Source organism: Podarcis liolepis, assembly GCF_965112155.1.
Source record: "Podarcis liolepis genome assembly, chromosome: 5".
NCBI classification, from domain to species: domain Eukaryota; kingdom Metazoa; phylum Chordata; class Lepidosauria; order Squamata; family Lacertidae; genus Podarcis; species Podarcis liolepis.
The window spans coordinates 39588658-39608433 of NC_139556.1; the positions used below are offsets into that span (position 1 = coordinate 39588658).

At 40.3% G+C, this 19776-nt stretch overlaps 2 protein-coding genes across 3 annotated transcripts in view; one reads left to right on the forward strand and one right to left on the reverse strand.

The window, feature by feature from the left end:
- The window catches only part of ANKRD1 (ankyrin repeat domain 1), a 190615-nt gene that overhangs the window by 129303 nt on the left and 41536 nt on the right, over positions 1 to 19776 (reverse strand). The window lies entirely within an intron of this gene.
- Positions 1 to 19776, forward strand: part of HECTD2 (HECT domain E3 ubiquitin protein ligase 2) — a 61739-nt gene that overhangs the window by 27881 nt on the left and 14082 nt on the right. For both annotated transcript variants that reach the window (XM_083503061.1, XM_083503060.1), the window contains exons 2-7: positions 4497 to 4626; positions 8456 to 8594; positions 10139 to 10241; positions 13580 to 13669; positions 14432 to 14496; positions 17889 to 17934. In XM_083503061.1, the coding sequence (XP_083359187.1) occupies positions 8530 to 8594; positions 10139 to 10241; positions 13580 to 13669; positions 14432 to 14496; positions 17889 to 17934 (369 nt within the window). In that variant the 5' untranslated portion in view covers positions 4497 to 4626; positions 8456 to 8529. The remainder of the gene's footprint in view (positions 1 to 4496; positions 4627 to 8455; positions 8595 to 10138; positions 10242 to 13579; positions 13670 to 14431; positions 14497 to 17888; positions 17935 to 19776) is intronic.

Consider the following 19776-nt stretch of genomic DNA (forward strand, 5'->3'; position numbering starts at 1 on the left):
GTGCTGCAAGGCAGCAAATCTCATTCTGCTTCCTGCTTTCTGTTCTTCTCCTACTAGTGGAAAGTGCAATTTGCCATCTGGAGAAAAAAGCAGCAGGGGGTGAGAGTCACTCACCAGCCCTTCAGCTAATACTGAGCATCCTTTTTCTTCCTAGCAAATAATTCTAGAACATTCACAGTAAATGTAGACCAAGGTAGAAAATTATAATCAAGCACATTTGTGGGGATGATGATTCAAGTCCTAATTGTGTGAAAGACTTTTGTAAACTCAGATTGAAGCTAAGTGCCTAAAAATTAAGAACATAAGTTGCCTGCTCAGATCAGGCCAGTGGCATTTCTAATCTAGCATCTTGTTCTCACAGTCGCTAAGTGAAGGCCAAATTAACTGCACCATCCCAAGAGGCCAATATTGCGGCTAGATTCTTAACATTTGAGGTCAACTGTAACTTTTAAAAGATGTTTTATGCTAATAGTTTTCAGAATGTTTTCACTCTGTTTTTGTTTCATTTTTAAATTCTGGATGTGTTTGCCCTGGGATTCCTTCAGGAGGGCAGGAGGGATACAAATTCAATACCTAAATAGTACTTGGGATCAGGGCCGTCTTTATCTGAGGGTGCAAGGGGTGCGGGGCACCCGGGTGCTGAATTCTGGGGGGCACCAAGTACCCATTGCTTGTTATGAAATAATAAATAATTTTGATCAAGCTAGAAAAACAAAACACATATATACCTAGGTATTACCAAAATGTATACCTGCTGTTTCACTAAAGGACTTTCGACTTTTTGTGCTCATTTACCAAAGACCAGCGGCAGCGTTTGTCATTCTCAACAGTGCTGTGCACGCAAAATTAACTCTTGCATCAAAATATTATGTTACGTATTGTATTGAGCTGCTCTGCGGCAGCGGGGTCAGTGGCACCGTTGAAACGACTGATGTTTCTCCTAAGTAGGTGCCTAAGCATTACTTATACATTTAAGTGTGGTGTTGTTGTTGTATACTTAAGTATAAGTGTATTGTAAATAAATGAGCAAATAAAAAAGTTTGTTTCTTTTCCTCCCTTCTTTCGTAAACAGGAGATAAGGCTTAAGCATGGTGTCTGACATAATAAAAGTTAATTTGGGGGCTAAACTAAATTTGGGGGCGCTGGGCACATCTTTGCACCCCGGCGGCTAAAGACAGCACTGCTTGGGATTGTTTCCAGTTGTGTACAATGAAAGTTATGTGCTGAAGCTCAAATAATTAAAAGGCTTACCTATGCATTGAACACTGAAATCTTTGTTGAGTGTCTTGTTTTGTGCGTTACAGATATCTGTAACGTAAGGAAAGGGAGCACATCTATTTTAGAAGAATAACAATTGTACGTCTATATTTATTTATCTGAATGGCTTGGGTGGAGGTAGCAAAAAAAAGGAAGTACAAAATGTGTTAAATATAACTATGTTACAGAGATACTTCATTGTATCTAGGGAAAGTAACAGATGGAGAAGAACACATTTTGTTATTTTGGTAACAAACGTCAAGGCTTATAAAACATTTTGAAATGAGAAAAGAAGAAAGAGCTATTGAACTGTAGCCCGTTTATCACAAAGGAGTTTTTATTTAGTGTTCTAAATAAGAATTTATGCCTTAATTGTTTAATGTATAGCAACAAGCATTCAAGTTGTAGATCTCTGAATTAATAGACAGGAATGTATTTGACATAATTCTGTGGACGCACAGAAGAACCATAGAATGTGGTTATGAGTAGAAAATCAATTTCTTGATAATCTGCTTTTTAAAATAAAAGACATGTTTCTAGCCCTTATGGATGCAGATATATGTGGGGAATTGGAGTAGAGCTTCCTGAGAGCCCTGTAACTAAATACAGTGGTGCCCCGCAAGACGAATGCCTCGCAAGACAGAAAACTCGCTAGACGAAAGAGTTTTCCGTTTTGGAGGTGCTTCGCAAAACGAATCTCCTATGGGCTTGCTTCGCAAGATGAAAATGTCTTGCGAGTTCCTGCGGGTCCCCCCCCCCCTTTTTCTAAGCCGCTAATAGCGCTAATCCGCTAATCCATCAATGGGCTTGCTTCGCAAGATGAAAAAACCGCTAGACGAAGAGAATCACAGAACGGATTCTTTTCGTCTTGCGAGGCACCACTGTACAGTGGTACCTTGGTTTACGAACTTAATCCGCTCCAGAAGTCCGTTTTTGAACCAAAGCATTCTTAAACCAAGGTGTGCAGTGGAGGACTCAATTTACAAATGGAACACACTCAACAGGAAGTGAAACATGTTCTTATTCCAACGCAAAGTTCACAAACCAAAACACCTACTTTGGGTGTGCAGCGTTCTTAATCCAAGTTGTTCACAAACTAAGCTATTCTTAAACCAAGGTACCACTGTATGCTTAAAATATGTCAGCAATGCCTGCTGAAGTCTTGGGAGCAGTAAAGATGGCTAAATAAGATTTTCAATAGTTTGGATATGGGGATTTGCCTGTTCTAATTGTACTTTGCAAGTACTTTGGCCACAATATGTAGGACAGTTTCTCTCTCATGAGTTCCTTCTTTTGGTGACTGGACCAGATGCACTACTTTTCATCATCTTCCTCTGACCCTGCCTGCCCTCTCCTTTCCCTGATATAACAACTTTAGATACAGCTTTGACCAAGCTGCTTCTAGAACCTGAATAGCTTTCAAAAGAGTATAAAAACATGTATTGTGCATTCTGTAGGTACTCTGGACCCACACACTTCAGCATCCTATATTGCTTTGTTTGGCTCAGAGGCACTGAATTAAGAGAGGACAGGGAAGTGCCATATGGCACGCTCTAAACCATTTTTAGTATGTGGGGTACAATTCTATTTTTGTACTAAAGCAATCCTTTTGTAGTTAGTATATGAGAATCCAGCCTACTAATATTGGCTAAATAGTTCTTAATTTGTTATGAAATCAAATTGATGGGTGCTGCACTGTAGTTTTTGAGAAAAAAAATAATTTATTTTTAATGGTGGGTGACGTTATTGCAGAGCTTGTGCAAGTATTCCCTCTGCCCAATGTATAGGTATTTTTTTCTGTCTAAGAACAGCTATCTTGAGTATATTACATTCTTTTTCTGTCATGCTTTATCACTGTACTAATTATCTGCCCTAATTCTTAAGTAGTGGCAAACAGCAAATGGTATGGTTTTATTCTAACCAGATTCCTTGGTGGCAAGGGAAAAGGATATCAAGAATACTGTCAGCACACGATAGGATAAATGATAGTCACTAACATTTTATTTCTAAGTAGATTGTCAGCAGATGGTGGGATGAGTCATTGGCTATTTGATTAGATAGTGACAATATTGTCATCAAAAAACTCACATAGTTATTTACTACGTGGAAATACTTCAAAAAAATTCAGCTCTAAAAATGTTTTCCTTACAAATACATTCCAAGTTGAAATATGAGATATCTGTGATTCAAGCTTTATGCAAAATGTTATATGTTAAAAGCAGGAAATTATAAGAATGGTTTGTGTTTATTAAACCATGAAATTTTAAAACTTTTATCTGCTTAACTTTTAATTACTTTTATTTAAAGAATGTTCTTGGGAAATACAACTTCAATACAGAACAAAGCAGTTATGGTTAGAGTATGTCATTCAAAGTATATGCTCCCTTTCTAGTTAAAACAAAGCAAAGGGTTAAAGAACTAGTCAGCCAAGTACCCAAGTTTAGAGAGTGGCATGTTGTGTGGAATATTTTTGCAAATGGCATTACTCTGGGCTCATTTAGTTCTCATGGTTCCACCTTTAGCTGTCCTTTAGGAGGAGAGTTCTGGTCCGGGGGTTCTTCCATAGGTGGTCTCTTGCACATCCAGGCTCCAGAGAGTCCTCAATGAGTTTGAGGACTTAAGATTTTCATATCGATTTTAACATCTACCATAGATTCCGGCGTATAAGGCGACTTTTTAATCCCAGAAAAGAGGTTAAAAAGTCGGGGGTCGCCTTATACGCCGGGTATGGGTGGTGCGGAGCGGAGCCTGCCCCTGCCCTCCACTGCTGCGGCAGCGGCTCCGCAGCAGCGGGCAGCGGGCTCCGCGCTGGGCGACTTTCTCCTGGTGCGGATCTGCCTAGCGTATTAGGTGACTGGGCTTATAAGACAAATCACCAAATTGCAGCTGCTAATTTGGGGGGTCGTCTGATATGCCCAGTCGCCTAATATGCCAGAATCTACGGTACCTTTAGAGAGAAAAGTGTCTGCATATACTTTTTTAGGGTAGAACCCGGATAAAATTTGGTGTACCTAACAACTCCACTTGTTACATTTTTAGTGTATATGCACTAATATAATATGACAGACAAACCAATTTGGAAAGAGAGGTGTATGAATGTAAAAATGTAAACGTGTCAACACTGTGTCAATATTAAAAATGTGTGTTTGACTCTCATAATGTTTGAAGTAGCCCTAAATTCCACTGAAATCAATGGAACTTGTATGTCACAGCATTGAATTGTTTTTTTCTAATTGCAGAGCTTGGAGGCGGGACCAAAAAATGATATTTCACCATTCAGCAGTTTCATTTCAACCATCAGCCAGAAACAAGAAGATACTGGAAGTGGAAGCTCACCTACAGAATTTGTTATTGCAGATATAAAAAACGGTAAGAGAACAAAAGTTTCATTATTTAGCCATTATTTACTTGGTGCACTGTTGTTAGTAGCTGTTTTGTTTTTTGTTTGTGTTGTGACACTGCCTTGGTGCTTGCTAGCAGAACTGTGTTCGTGCAAAGTACTCTAAAGTCATAATAAATGACACAGCACAATAAGAGCTAACAGTCTAACAAATGCAAGTTAGAACAGATAAATAAGTCAGTAGGGAGTTTTAGGATGAAATAGCTACCGTGAGTGTAACATTGACAGTGTGCACTTTGTGCATGTAGTAAGCTTTTCAGTGGCAGTAATCATAGCCTGCTGCCTGCTTAGCTGTTTTTAAATGTCAAGATTTTTTTCCTATTGGCAGTATAGAAGAAGTGGGGTTGTTGAAAGAGCTTGAGTAAAGATAGTTTGGATGCTTTGGAAGGCCTTTCTTTGAAAAAGTGTGTAAGAATACAGTGGTACCTCGGGTTACATATGCTTCAGGTTACATACGTTTCAGGTTACACATTCCACTAAGCCAGAAATAGTGCTTCAGGTTAAGAACTTTGCTTCAGGATAAGAACAGAAATTGGGTTCCGGCGGCGCGGCAGCAGCAGGAGGCCCCATTAGCTAAAGTGGTGCTTCAGGTTAAGAACAGTTTCAGGTTAAGTACGGACCTCCGGAACGAATTAAGTACTTAAACCGAGGTACCACTGTAGTCAGGGTTGAGTTGCCATCACAGGCAGACAGCAGCGGTGGAGGAAGCCGCTTGGGTGCCCATAGGGGCAGGGCACACTGTGGGGCCTCTGGAGTCTGCCTGCCTCCACCCACTCAGCCACCCTACAGCTGGGGGGGAGACAGCGGGCAGACTGTTTGGGCAGTGCAGAGCCGACGCGCGCCCAAGCCACCATGTCTCTCCCAGGAGAGACACGTGGCTCGGGAACGCTGCAGTCCCTATGGTGAGTGCTGCCCGGCATTTTGTCACCCCCCTCAGTGGTGACACCCAGGGTGGTCCACACCCACCGCACCCCCTTCCTCTGCCCCTGGCAGAGAGGACTGTTAAATTTACAATCAGAACAGTATGGGTGAATATGACTGACATTGGGGGCAAGTCTTTTTTTTTTTTTTTATCCAACAGGATCTGTACTGCTGGTTAATGTTAAACACTATACATAAGTATTTGCTGTTGCTGGATAGGACAGCTGAAAAAACTGCCACAGGAATTGCAACTGTATCTATGATAACACAGGTTTTATGACAGCTTTGCCTATTTGAATATATGCTAGAATATGGTTGGAAGGGTTTGGGTGTAGAGTAAAACTGGAAATTGACCCTTGGAATTCTGATCTAGAATTGAACCATGCCACGTTGTGACATTTGTATCAGTCATTGAAGAAATGGCACTGTTTCATACCCATTCATTTCCAGTTAATGCTCTAATAATCTAGTCTCTCTTATCAGAAATGCTTTGTTCATCAGATTTTTCATTAACATTCTTGCCTCTCATACATTGGTTAAGTGATTTTTGCATAATGTAACCAAGCAACATTCTCAAAACCATTATTCAGCAGTACAACGCTTTACAAATCTTACCATCGCTTAAACAGTTCCAAGTATTTTTAGAACAGAGTTCAGGAAGGATTTTAATTATTTTTATAATCAATAGTTTTCAGTGTATATAGTATTCTTTAAGGTGCTGTTGTAAACTGCACGACTGGTACAGCTATTTAAAGCTTCTTAAAATTTTTACTAATTAATTTAGTTACAGATAATTTAGTATGTTATTGTTTGGTGCTTATTTCTAGTTTGTTCAAAGATAATGCTAAAAAGGGTGTTGCTGTATTTAACATCAGTGACACTGATGTTCAGAAGCATAAGGATCATGAAACATATTATTTTAAGTCACATGAACAAAACCTTTCTTTCCTTTTTAAAATTATATTATCCCACTGAGATTAGTGATTTATTCAAACTTTTCATAAACTCCCATTTAAATTGGTGTAGTAGAAGGTTTCTTTTACATTCTTGGTCTTAGAATATGAAATATAGCTCCAGTTTGAAAGGAATTTGAATGTTACTGTGTGCCTCAGGTGCTGGAACTTCATAAGTGTTAATTCTATGAGTGGGTTTAGACATAACACTAACCTATGGTTTAACATTATGAGAACAAGCCTCAGACTCATTCACTCCTCTCTCCTCCTGTATGGCCACAGGAAGGATATTGGGAGCTTTTGTTTCTGTGGCTTGTCATTCTTTCAAAACTGGGACAAACTGTAATTAGTCTTAACTATGGTTTAGGGGGAAAAACCAGAATCAAGAACCACAGTTTATACAGTTCCTGGCTCATGGAAAGTGCATCTGATACAGTGGTGCCTCGCAAGACGAAATTAATTCGTTCCGTGAGTTTTTTTGTCTAGCGAATTTTTTGTCTTGCGAAGCACGGTGTCGGAAAAGTTTTGGAAAAGCTTCAAAAATCACCCAAAACCTCAAAAAAGGCTACCACACCGCGTTCTATGAGTTGCTCCTCGAAGTCAAGTCGCAACTGTATTAAGGGTGTTAAGAAAAAGGAAACAAACTTGCAAGACGTTTCCGTCTTGCAAAGCAAGCCCATAGGGAAATTCGTCTTGCGGGGCACCACTGTAGTTTTTGGTGACTTCCTTTCCTCTTCAGCTCATCCCTTCCCATCCCATCCCATTCAGACAGTCCCTTCCTGTTGGGCTCCTCTAGATCCAAACAAATATATATATATATATATATATATATATATATATATATATATATATATGCAGGTTTTGGTGTCCTCGGGTGTCTTCCCGTGTAAAAGTTGGGGTGTCTAGGCGACGTTTCGACGAGGTCTCACTCGTCATCTTCAGGCTGGTGCTTTCGGCTTCTTGTTACTGGAACAGAGCGGGATCTCAGTGTTTGAGTTCCTATAAATACTGTAGAGGGGTGTGGTGTATTGCCTCAAAAGTTCTGGGCAGAGGGGAAGTTCCCAGGCTAGTGTTCTTTTCTTCTTTTGTTCCTTAATTACTTGAGGGATATCTTGAGTGATTTCTTGAGTGATATTCTGAGTACCACTTAGGTGGGTCATTAGGTGTGGATTAGTTGCTAAAGCCTTCGTGTCTTGACCTCTTGAATTTGTGAAGAGTTTTTCTGGGAAGATGGCTGTACTGCACAGAAAAACTCTTCACAAATTCAAGAGGTCAAGACACGAAGGCTTTAGCAACTAATCCACACCTAATGACCCACCTAAGTGGTACTCAGAATATCACTCAAGAAATCACTCAAGATATCCCTCAAGTAATTAAGGAACAAAAGAAGAAAAGAACACTAGCCTGGGAACTTCCCCTCTGCCCAGAACTTTTGAGGCAATACACCACACCCCTCTACAGTATTTATAGGAACTCAAACACTGAGATCCCGCTCTGTTCCAGTAACAAGAAGCCGAAAGCACCAGCCTGAAGATGACGAGTGAGACCTCGTCGAAACGTCGCCTAGACACCCCAACTTTTACACGGGAAGACACCCGAGGACACCAAAACCTGCATTCCTGTACCCGTGAAAATCTACGAAAACAAATATATATATATATATATATATATGTATATGTATATGTGTGTGTGTGTGTGTGTGTGTGTGTGTGTGTGTGTATTTTATGACTTGCACAAATGTATGGGCATGAGGTATCACTGCAACCTAATCCTAGCTATGTTTATGTGGAATTTCAATGGTAGTTCCTTTCAAATATGCAGGTAGGTTCAGGTAGACATAGTGTCTATATTTTAGTTTACTTTCGAATTAATTATTTTTATAGTTGCAGTTTATGATTTTTTAAAACTTTTGCTTCTGAATCAGCAAAAGAGCTTCCATCCCTTGGCCACGATGTTAGGCAAAAACAGCGCACCTCTGTAGATACACTTACAGCAGAAATGAAAGTTTCAGTCCCGCCAGAACATCCTCTTCCCATCCAAACAAAAACTCTAATAGACTTCCGGTAAGTAGCATTATTTTGTGTATATGTACTGCTAATAGATTTATTGATATGTTCTTTTTAATTATTCTAATTAAAAATTTAGATGTTGTATCCAGCAACCAAACAAAGCTTCTAATATTTATACTAAACTCCCAAATGGGTCATCTTCTATTGGAAAATACATATTTTTTCATACTCTAATTTCCTGCAACTATATAACCTGTGAATGCATACCAAGGAATAAATAATTCAGCTCAAAAATTTCCTTTAAATGAATGTATTTTTAACTGGAGGCAGATGTATGAGATGCTAGGAGGGAGCAAATATGTTACATGCCTTCCTCCCAGTTCCCAGGGATTCCAGCAGCCACTTTGCTAGAGAATCTTTGGGCCACAGCAGGTGAAGTAGGAAATAATCCCATCTCAGACATGACTGCTAGGGTGGCTGCTGCTGTCTCTCACAGCCTGGTGGCAGATGGAGGTGGTGCTGGGGAGCAAAGACATTACATGCCTTTCTCAAATGTTACAACATTAGGCAGATACCTTGGGCACATTGTGATTGAATGCTTCATTTACTCATGGATTAGCTATGTTTGGTCCCTGCTGTTGATGCTACTTCCTTGACTGTGCTCCCTTTTGTGATCATGTGGCTTGTCCCATCACAATGGATGGCAGGTCTGGCACTCTGCCTCTGCTACTGACCCATTATGACCTTGCCTGGATAGCATGCAATTTAGGGACAGGAGGCCTGGCATGCATTCTCTGCTTCTGTGATCTTGTTTCCTAATGCAGATGGTTCATGAGGTAGCTGGCTGGCTCACTTGCTCAGTGGCTGTCTGCTGTGGCATGCAACCTCTGCTGCTGTCTTGCTAAGGTGACATGGCATGGCACACAGTTGCCATCTTGCTGCTACACACGGATTATGTTCAGGTTGGAATGGTGTTCAGGAACTGCTGTGTTCCTGAAACGTCTTGTGCCAGGCTGGTGGGTAAAAGAGGAAGAAATGGCAATCTCCTCCCAAGCACTCTGGAGTGAGCACTGGAGAAGATGGATCACTGCTTGGAGCATATCAGTTTGTACCTAAAGAACTAGCTTAGGTCTTTCAATAGTTTAACTTTTACCATTTTTCTTTTTAAAGAGCTGACCGTGTGTTAAATCACAAACTGCTTGTGAAATTTCCTTTACTAATAAAAGCAGCTTGCTATGTGACATGGGGAGCTTTTGTTCTAGCAAAACAAAGCTGCCTTGGAATATGTGGAAGAAGCTGTGCATTTCTTTGGATCTCAGCTCCTTAGCTCCTCATTATTTCATGCCTAGCCCTAATGGCCCAAAGTATGTAAGGTTCTCTGCCTTTATCTGCATTTATGGTTGCTATTTTTACATGAATGTAATTACACCTATTTGAATGTAATTTGGATTTTTAAAATTTATGAAAAAGAAATTAAATACAACTATGGGATACAACTTAGTATTTATATTTCTGGGTGTCTAAAATGTATTGAAAGCTGTTTGTGTAAAATATTCTGCTAGCTGTATAATTGGTTGCATTTTGTGCTTTCTGTTTAGGGAAGACATAGAAAAAGCTAAATTATCAGGAGACTGGAAAACAGTGTATGATTTTTATTCAAAAACGTTTGATTCTTTTCCAGAAATCAATACTGCGTTTAAGGTAAAAACCACCATTATCACCACAAACACATCTTAATTCGCTTAAACATTAACTAGCAGTAATGCAAATATATGTTTTATCTAATATAAATAATTAAAACAAAGCAACCAAAAGTAGAAGCTAGATTAATTAAGGAAAATGGCATGTTTAAAATCTAATTTTGTATACGAAAATAGTAAAACTGGCTTTTTATATTGGTATATGAAACTGATTGTTAGACCATTTTCACAGTGATTAGCAGTGTTATACTGCATTTTTCATCTATGACAAAATTACTGAAACCCTACAAACACCGCAATCCAGGAAGAGTAATATATATGAAAACAGCATGTACACTACACACAAGGTTGGAAAACTGTACCCACACCACTAGATAGTGCTGATACCAATCTTTTGGGGGCCTACAGGCACAATTAGAATCTGGAATGTGTGTTGTGGAAACACAGCTTGCTCTCGTTGCTTCTCTCTGGGTCACCCCACTCCAGATAAACAACAAAGTTCACACACAAAACCTTTTTGCCTTTGAATGTGATCTAGGCAAAAGTTTAATTCAGCAGAATTAAAACAGTTCCTCTTGAATTTGCATGATTTTACACAGGGTCTCCCAAAAAATCCACCATAAAATTAAAGCTTATATTGAGACAGTTTAAAAAAAAACCCTGCTTCTGTCAAGCACTACAGAAAACTTTAGTGAAGGTGTTGCAGGCACAGATTCTGATGGATTTTGCAACCAACAAATCACAGAATCCATCTGTAGACACATGTGATCTATGATTTGATGGTGATTTTCAGGGGATCTCATATAAAAATTATGATAATCCATGTATTGGGTCCCTGCTTTTGTGACACAGCAACACTGGAAAGCACCAGATTTGTAATGGTTATGCTTCAATTAATGGTGACATCTGTGATTCGACGGATGTGGGCTTGGGAAAACCCATGAAAAATCAGGCAATTAAAAGTTATCAATTGTATTGGATGTGATATGAGTATGTACCCATGCCTTCTTTCACTCTCACCCCCATAGCTCTCCGATTTTCCCCAGTGTCCCAGATTGCATCTCTTTTCTTTGTATGCTTTCAGTCACTCTACTTTCTGTTCAACTGCTCATGTGCTGGTTTTGAAAGGCACATAGAACTGAAGGTGGGAGTAGGAGAGAGCATCACTCTCCCTATTTTATATAGTGTTTTATACACCCCAGTCTCCAAGTGGCAAGAGACTCCAGCGGTTCCTGCCCTTACCCAAGGTTTAGTTACCTTGGAATGAAGGTCAATGGAGACTGTGGTGTCTTTAGGGTATATGGTTTATTTACACCTGTATACAACCTGAGCATAGGATGGAAGGGCTCTCAGCATTCTCCAACAGATCTTGCTTTAGGTTTCCAGGGAAGTCCCTCCAAAGCCATAGCTTTGGTATTCTGCCTACAGAAAAAGTCAAGCCTCTGTGTCTCCAGCATCCAAGGCAGCTGAAAAACTCACACATGTGCAGCCCCACTTGGCCTTTTGTTCTTTGTCCTATGATGACATGGTATCCAGCCAGGTGAGGTTGGAAAAAAATCACCCATTTGTCTCTATGGCAACAGGGGTCACACTTTAAAATGCTGATGATGGTATTTAGCTGAGTGGGCTAAAGCCATTAGCTTAATAAAGAAGCTGGTCTAACTCGTTCTGCTAGATTCTAAACCTCTCAGATGCAGAATTACAGGCCTGGAAGTGGCCTATGAATAGAATGACCACCCCCGCCCCTAATTCTGTAACAATACTTTTCAAGGAAAAAAGTAACCACCCCATCACCTCCATGAAGAAGGGAGCAGTAAGCTCAGAGTCTTCACATGTGCCAAAAGAAGTTGTCAGGGGAATCACTGATGCTGTCATGTCTGACAACGCTAATGATCTGTTCAGCTGGTGTGGGATTTAATCTAATCACACCTACCCTTTTACAAGCAAACTTCCATTGCATTTTTAAAATGAAACATGCTTGCAAGCAACCACCCAGTTTAAGTCTGGCCAGATGTTATGTTAGCAGATTCTGTTATCAGCAGCTGTCTCCACACAAGGGCAGTACTGGTAGCATTCCAGTGCATTTAAAAAAGAAAAGACAAACTATGGATATAATGCCTTAATCTTTATGAACCTCAGTTCTTGGCTCCCATTGGCTTATTATGGGATAAGGGTCATCTACTAATCGTGAGACAGAGGAATCAAGGCAGTCTGTTTCAACATCTGTCTTATGCCCATTAAAGGTATTTTAATTAATTAAAGCATTTCAGTACTAATGGAAGCTATAAATACCATACATTTTTTAAAAATCAAATAAAAGGATTGCATATGGATAGTTTGTTATACTGCTGAACAAGCTGTAGAACTTTATCTAACTTTTGACACCATGTTAGGGAGAAAATAAGACCAGAGGGGCAGGGCATAGAGTAGTGGATCCTTGCCACATTCCCAATTCTGCTGGCCAGGGCAGGGAGTTATTATTATTTATTTACAGCATTTATACCTTGCCATTTAGCCAAAAAGCTGTCAGAGTGGCTTACAAAAACCAGTTCTAAGATGGTCTCTTCCTTTAGTCTCACAGTTTAAAAAAATATGACACATGAAGAAAAAGGAATGGGAAGGTGGAGGGGAAAGCAGACTCAGTCATAGCCAGTATTAGCGGCAGCTCTGACAGTCTTGCTCTTGATGAAGAGCAGATCCACCCCTGAAGCACCAAATCAGATCCAGAAGCACAGCTGGATGACAATGTCCAGGCCTGGAGGGCAGGCAGCTGCTGCCCCACAGTTCTTCCCTCAGCCGATTTGATGGCACTAAGAATAATCAAAGAACTGGGCTTGATGGAGTTACCTTCTTCGTCAATGTCAGTGGTAGTGGAGGAAGGGCAGGTAATTCTTTTTTGCTGTCATCTCTCAGGCAGAAAGTGGGCCACCTTTGGATCCAGAAGCACATTCACCCATTCACCCTTTCTTAGAACCTTGCAGCAGCAGATTGCCCCTGCTTTATACTAACTCCTGCCAGCAGTGTGGATTAAAGGTTAGGATCTCTCTCATACAGCCAACATGGCATTGGCCATGTAGCTTGTAACATGCCTATGAGCTGGCATAGCACCAGCAATTTGATGTGGTTTCCAGGAGAAGGGTTGTGTCAGCGTAGTAAGGTGTGCCGTTTGTATCAGAATGCAAAGAACTAATGAAAATATCAATTTTAAATGTTAATTGTTTTATATTGTTTTATAAATGATGCTATTACAGAATGTGCATTTGTAATGCAAGTTTGAAAATACCTCTGGCATAACAAATCTCATGAAACAGCTCTTTAATATATTTTCACAATTTGCAGAAAAATATTGATGCCCCTTTTAATTCCATTGAAGACTGTGGAGTTGATGCTAAGTTTGTGAATGCTGTTTATGATGCCTTACTAAGTTCAGTAAGTAAAATGATAGTGTATTTTTTCCACATTTTGTACATTGAATATACAGTTGTGTTCATGTACAAATTGTAGTTTTTATAATATACAACAAACTTTTAGTTCAAATATAATCTGTGTTTTCCATACACTGAATAAAAAATGCTTATGTTAGTCTAAATGTGTAGCATAAACAATGGAGCAGCAATATACACCTCTTTCTTGTCCTTGTGTCCCAGCCTCTGTGCTTTTACCTTAAATCAAACAAAGCTGATGGACATAGGATGCTATCTGCATTCGCCAGTAATGTACTAACCATTCACCACCAGATAGCAGAAGGGGTAAAAGCTGCCTGTTGTTGCCAGTCATGTGATAGCAAATACATGGGAGACCAGAAACTACATTCAGAGCTATATTACCCAATGCTACAGTAGACAAACATGTCCCTGATAATCCCTGTTGGAAAGAGATATAAAGACATGGAAACAAAAGAGATAGTTTGATGGGGTTCATATGAGAAAAAATAGGAATTATCAACTTAGAAGAGAGACTACCAACAGGAGATTTAAGCAATAAATTGATAAATGGCTTCAAAATACTGAGGATTTCTTCCCCTGAATTTTAAAATAATGACTTGTGTTTTATTGTAAGAATGGAAACTATTTTGACAAGAGCATTGTCTTATCATCATCCAACCACAGGACTATAATGATATCTGTAGAATTTGCTTCTGTGATAAAATGCTGGTTGTGGGTTTTCTCTCTCTTTCTTCATTTGTTCTAGCCTCAAGATATCCAGAAGTGTGTCCTCAAGGGAATAATTAATGGTTTATTACAGGAATGGAAAGGGTAATTATAACTTCTATATACGTTTAAATTGTGCAAGTCATTTAGAGTTTCTGCTGAGATGGAATTTTGGAAAATTAGTAACTTGTAGCCCAAACATCCAAGTCCTAGGTTGAACATCTTCATTTAGGTTTTGTCAACAATAACTCTTTTGCCAGATGCACACAATATACCGTAGTTTTCGCTCCATAACACGCGTTTTTTTCCTCCTAGAAAGTAAGGGGAAATGTCTGTGCGTGTTACAGAGCGAATGCTTCCCTCCTCCGTGGTTTCCAGCGGGAGAAGAGCCGCTGAGTGGGGAGGAGAGAGGGACAGAGTGCCTGCTTCTTTAAAGGAGCAAAGCGAGAGGGGAGAGGAGCCGCTTACACGAGTGTAAGCGGCTCCTGTCCGGTTGGCTCCTTTAAAGCAAGCAGGTTCTGCTTCTCTCCCTCCTCCCCACTCAGCGGCTCTTCTCCCCTCTCGCTCTTTCAGCTCGCTAAGGTGGGGGCGGGGAGGGAGAGAAGCAGAGCCTGCTTGCTTTAAAGGAGCAAAGTGGGAGAGGAGCCGCTTACACGAGTGTAAGCGGCTCCTGTCCGGTTGGCTCCTTTAAAGCAAGCTGGCTCTCTGTATCTCTTTCCTGCCGCTTTGCTGGAAATAGCAGGCAAGATTTTCAGTGTCCTCCCGCTTTGCTTTTCAGCTCGCTAAGGGTGGGGGGGAGGGGGAGGAGGGAGAGAAGCAGAATCTGCTTGCTTTAAAGGAGCCTACCGGACAGGAGCTGCTTACACTCGTGTAAGTGGCTCCTGTCCGGTAGGCTCCTTTAAAGCAAGCAGGCTCTCTGTCCCTCCAGCAAAGTTTTTCAGCTTGCTAAGGAGGGAGAGAAGCAGAACCTGCTTGCTTTAAAGGAGCCTACCGGACAGGAGCCACTTACACTCGTGTAAGCGGCTCCTGTCCGGCAGGCTCCTTTAAAGCAAGCAGGCTCTCTGTCCCTTCAGCAAAGTTTTTCAGCTTGCTAAGGGGGGGGGGGGGAGAGAAGCAGAGCCTGCTCCACGCGTGCTCCTTGTCCCTTAAGTGCTTTTCCTTCCCTCCCCACTTAAAACGTGGTTGCAAAGCACAGATCCACATGGATCCTCAGGATTTTTGCACTGGGTCACCCCAAATTCACCATCAGGTCACATAGCATGTCCATGGCTACAGTTTGTACCAAAAAAATTTACGCACCCACTGTTGCCTGGGGCTGCAGTGGTGCAAAAACATTGTTACAAACATGGATCCACATGGATCCTCAGGATTTTTGCATTGGGCTACCCCAAACTCACCGTCAGATCACATGTCTGTGGCCACAGTATGAACCACAAAAATCATACATCCACTGTTTCGTTTAGAATATTTTTTTCTTGTTTTCCTCCTCTAAAAACTACATGCGTGTTATGGTCGGGTGCGTGTTATAGAGCGAAAAATACGGTATATGGGGGCAGAAAAAGGTTTGTAAATTGTAGGACTGAAAAGGCATAACATGCTGCCATAAGAATATACTGTCATATTTATTTGTACTATCCATGTGTATATAATAGAAGAATGAAGTGACCCATTTAAAACAAGTCAATAGTTTTTCATATCATTTTATAGTGCTATGCTAGATTCCAGGATACTGTTACTGACCTCAACATTCTTTGGATTCTCCATCCAAACAATCATGCATACAATTATTTTTTTAATGCCTAATTAAACTAGGTGAAGCTTAAAAATAAAAACTTGGGCATAAAGAACAACAAAACAAGCCCCTCAAATGAAGATTCCAATGAGAAATTAAACTATATCAGCAAATTTTGTTCTGTTCTGTGTGGACTTAATTGAGATTGAGGATATCCTTCCATTACAGAATGGTGTATTATCACAATTTAAATATTAAAAACACAGGAAGAGCTCTGCTAGATCAGACCAAAGGTCCATCTTGTACAGCATCCAGCTTCCTAAAGGAACCAGTCACGTTTTACATGCCTAATGACTCAATGGGAATGAAATTAGCTCTATACTAGTCCAGGGGCTGTTGGTGTGCTTGGCCTCAGACAGATGCCTAAAATGTCCCCAGGACTCAACAAAGCAGAAACAGATACCAGTGTCAACTCACAGCCATTAGAAAGTGTGTTATACTTGGCATTATTATCAAATCCTTCAGCCCCTTAAGGCACATCTTCTCGGGTTTGCCCCCTTGCTTCCCACAACATAGATTCTCATTTGCCATTTTGCCACACATTCACACTGTATGGAGAGATCCTTTTGGGGCTCTTCTTTAATCTGGTGTGATCTTCAGACTGCACACCATAACTCAAGAAAGTTAACAAATGTGAAATGGTACCACTCTCAATACATACCCCACCTTGACGATTCTGGGTGAGATTCAGTTAAGTTGTTGCACAAGCAAAATGAGGTCCACTTAGGCAAAGGGACATTCCTCCCTCTCCTTCCTCCCCACATCCCCTCCTTGCACCCCCTAAATCTGCTCTGAAGTGTTGGGGGAAACCCCAGAAGATGTTTAGGATGAGCAGACATGGGGGAAATCCCATTGCACAAGCAGACTTGTTCTGCTTGCACATATCCCACTTAACCTTATGTTGAATTGCACCCTCTATTTCTTTTGGAGAACTGCTGTTTATTACTACCCTCTGCTTCTTCTTTTGATGTTAATGTTTGTCAGTAAGCCCTGACACTCTGTTTGATTTGGTTCTTTAGACACTGTCCTTGAAAACAATCTTTCACATATCTGGCCTACATTTTTTGCTGTGAAGAAAGATTCAAAGAATTCATTGGGCATTAGATTTATTCCTGTTCTCTCATGGCCTTTTGAGCTACACTTTCCAAACTGATTATAAACGGTACTATTTTCAAGCAAGCATGAATAGTAACTGAAAGCTCACAGAAATGGGTACAAAATACTTTCCTTAAGCAAGAAATCTCCATCAAGTTTGCATTTTGTGCACAGAACTTTTAAGTTATGAATCTGCACACTTGTAGATAGGTTTGTTCCAAATATAGGTCATAATGGAGAGAACCACACAACTATCTTCGGGACTTGTGTTTCTCAAACAGCAACCTGTTATGCTTTATGTTAGCATATAATTAAATGCAAGCAATGTTGCGTCTTCTAAAGAGTTCTTCATATGTAACTAATTGGAACATTTTTTTCCTTAATTTTGCTGATATAGTAAAACTTTAACAGTTTAGAAGTCATATTCTAGAAGTTGTAGGCTACTCTATACACTTAAATGTGGAAAGACTACATAGTTTTTGTGTATGTGCTTGCATGTATACATCCTGACAGGTGAAAAAGGAGTTGGAATTGCATGTTAAATAAATTTATGGCATGCACACATGCTGAAATGGTATGTTTCATTCTAGGACCGTTTATTTGCTTTCAGGCCACGTACAAAAGATGATCTTAGAGCATATTTTGTACTAATACAGGTAGGAAAAGAACCCTTTATTTATTACCAAGGAATAAGTGCACCATTGAAGCCCTTCTGTTGACGTTCATTTTGTTCTATGCTATTTTGACTTGCCCCTAATTGTTCCTGTGTGGCTCTTTGTATGTTTGCAGTGCTCACGCACAACACGTAGCACAGCAACAGTGAGGAGCAAGAGACCCAAGGAAACACAAACCAAGTTAATTTTGCTATTTGAAAAGGCATATCAGCACATCTGCTTGTAATGGTATTTGTAAGTGGGTAGGCATAGAATTTTATTGCTTGAATTAGCACATTGGTGTCCTAGTGAGTGAAATTTATTTACAAGTAACCATTTCTTCCTAGCTACATAAAAATGTTAGGCAGTTATTTCACTGTCGTTAGAGGATTTGTAGTGCCTCATCACAAACCTGGATTTGCAGGAAGTCAGAGTGCAGCCCTCATTTTAAGCAGATTTTCTATGTTTATATTGTTTTAACTCTATCAATGTTTAATTGTATTTTAATGGTTGATTTTTCTATGTTTTTAAGAGTTATTGTTTTATCTGTAAGTTGCCTTGAGTCCCATCAGAGGAAAAGGCAGGGTATAAATAAATATATAACAACAATAATTGGAGGATTTGAAGTGCTTTATCACAAGCCTGGATTTGCATGGGGTAGGGGAGTAAAAGAGAAAGCAGGTTGCACAACACCAGTCACCATGGCATGGGAGTGGGAAGGGAGGGATACTGACAAAGAACAACAGCAGCAGAACTTCCTGTAAAGCAGGGGTGGTGGGAACAAAGAGAAAAATAAAAGTTTTAAACAACAGCAGAGGTTGAGTAAAACATGGATGGAGACAAACGTAGAGAAGAAATGTGACAATTTTAACAATAGCAGATGTTTGAGAAGCGTGAGCAGGGGTAACATGGGGGGAAGTAGCTGTTGAAAGCAGTGTGTGAGTACAGTGAGAAGGGAGTTGGGAAAGTCTTGATCTGTTATCTTTCTGATGTTAGTTTCTGTGTTGTGCCCATCTCTGCTGTTTGTTAAAGCTGGTTTGTTTTTTCTCCCCATTCCTGTTTTACTCAAGCTTCAGCCATTGTTTAAAACTACAATTTTCATCTCGATTTTCTTCCACCCCAGCTTCACTCAAACTTCTGCTGTTGAATGAGTTCAGCAAGGAGGGTGAAACGCTGAAAGAGGGGGAAATGGCACGTTTTAAACGACTCTCTCTTCCATTCCTCAGCTGCCTCATGTGAGAGAGATAAAGGATGTGGAACCCTCAAATATTCCATAGTACCTTCCCACAGTCATATATTTCACTCCTGCTACCATGTGTTGTCTTCAACATGACGTTCCAGATTTAGTGCCATCATTCAGAAGACATACTTTGCTTGTTAGTACAGTATTTATTCTGAATGACTACACTGAATCTGGAACTTCATGTTGTACACCCATATATGTACAACATCCATCAAGTGAGCTTAACATTTTCTAACTGAATAAGCTAATGGACGAACTTGCTCTTAAGTGTCTATTAATATTAAAGATAAAGTACCATATATGAACATGACGTGTGTGCAAAAAAGCTGCAGAAAAGGAAAGAGGATGTGGCATAAAAATGGGGCTGGTATGTGTACAGGTGGAGAGAAGGAGATAGGAAAGGGGGGGTAAATGTGATAATGGGGTATGTGTGCAAAGCAGGCTGCACAATAGGAGAGAAGAAAAGGTATGAAAATGTGTGAGATGTGTGCAAGGTAGAGTTGAGAAGAGTGAGGAGGGTGGAGGAAAAAGGAAAGCGAAGAGCTGAGTGTCATGAGGGTGCTGATGGCATCTTGACCTCAAACTTCTAATGACCACTCCCA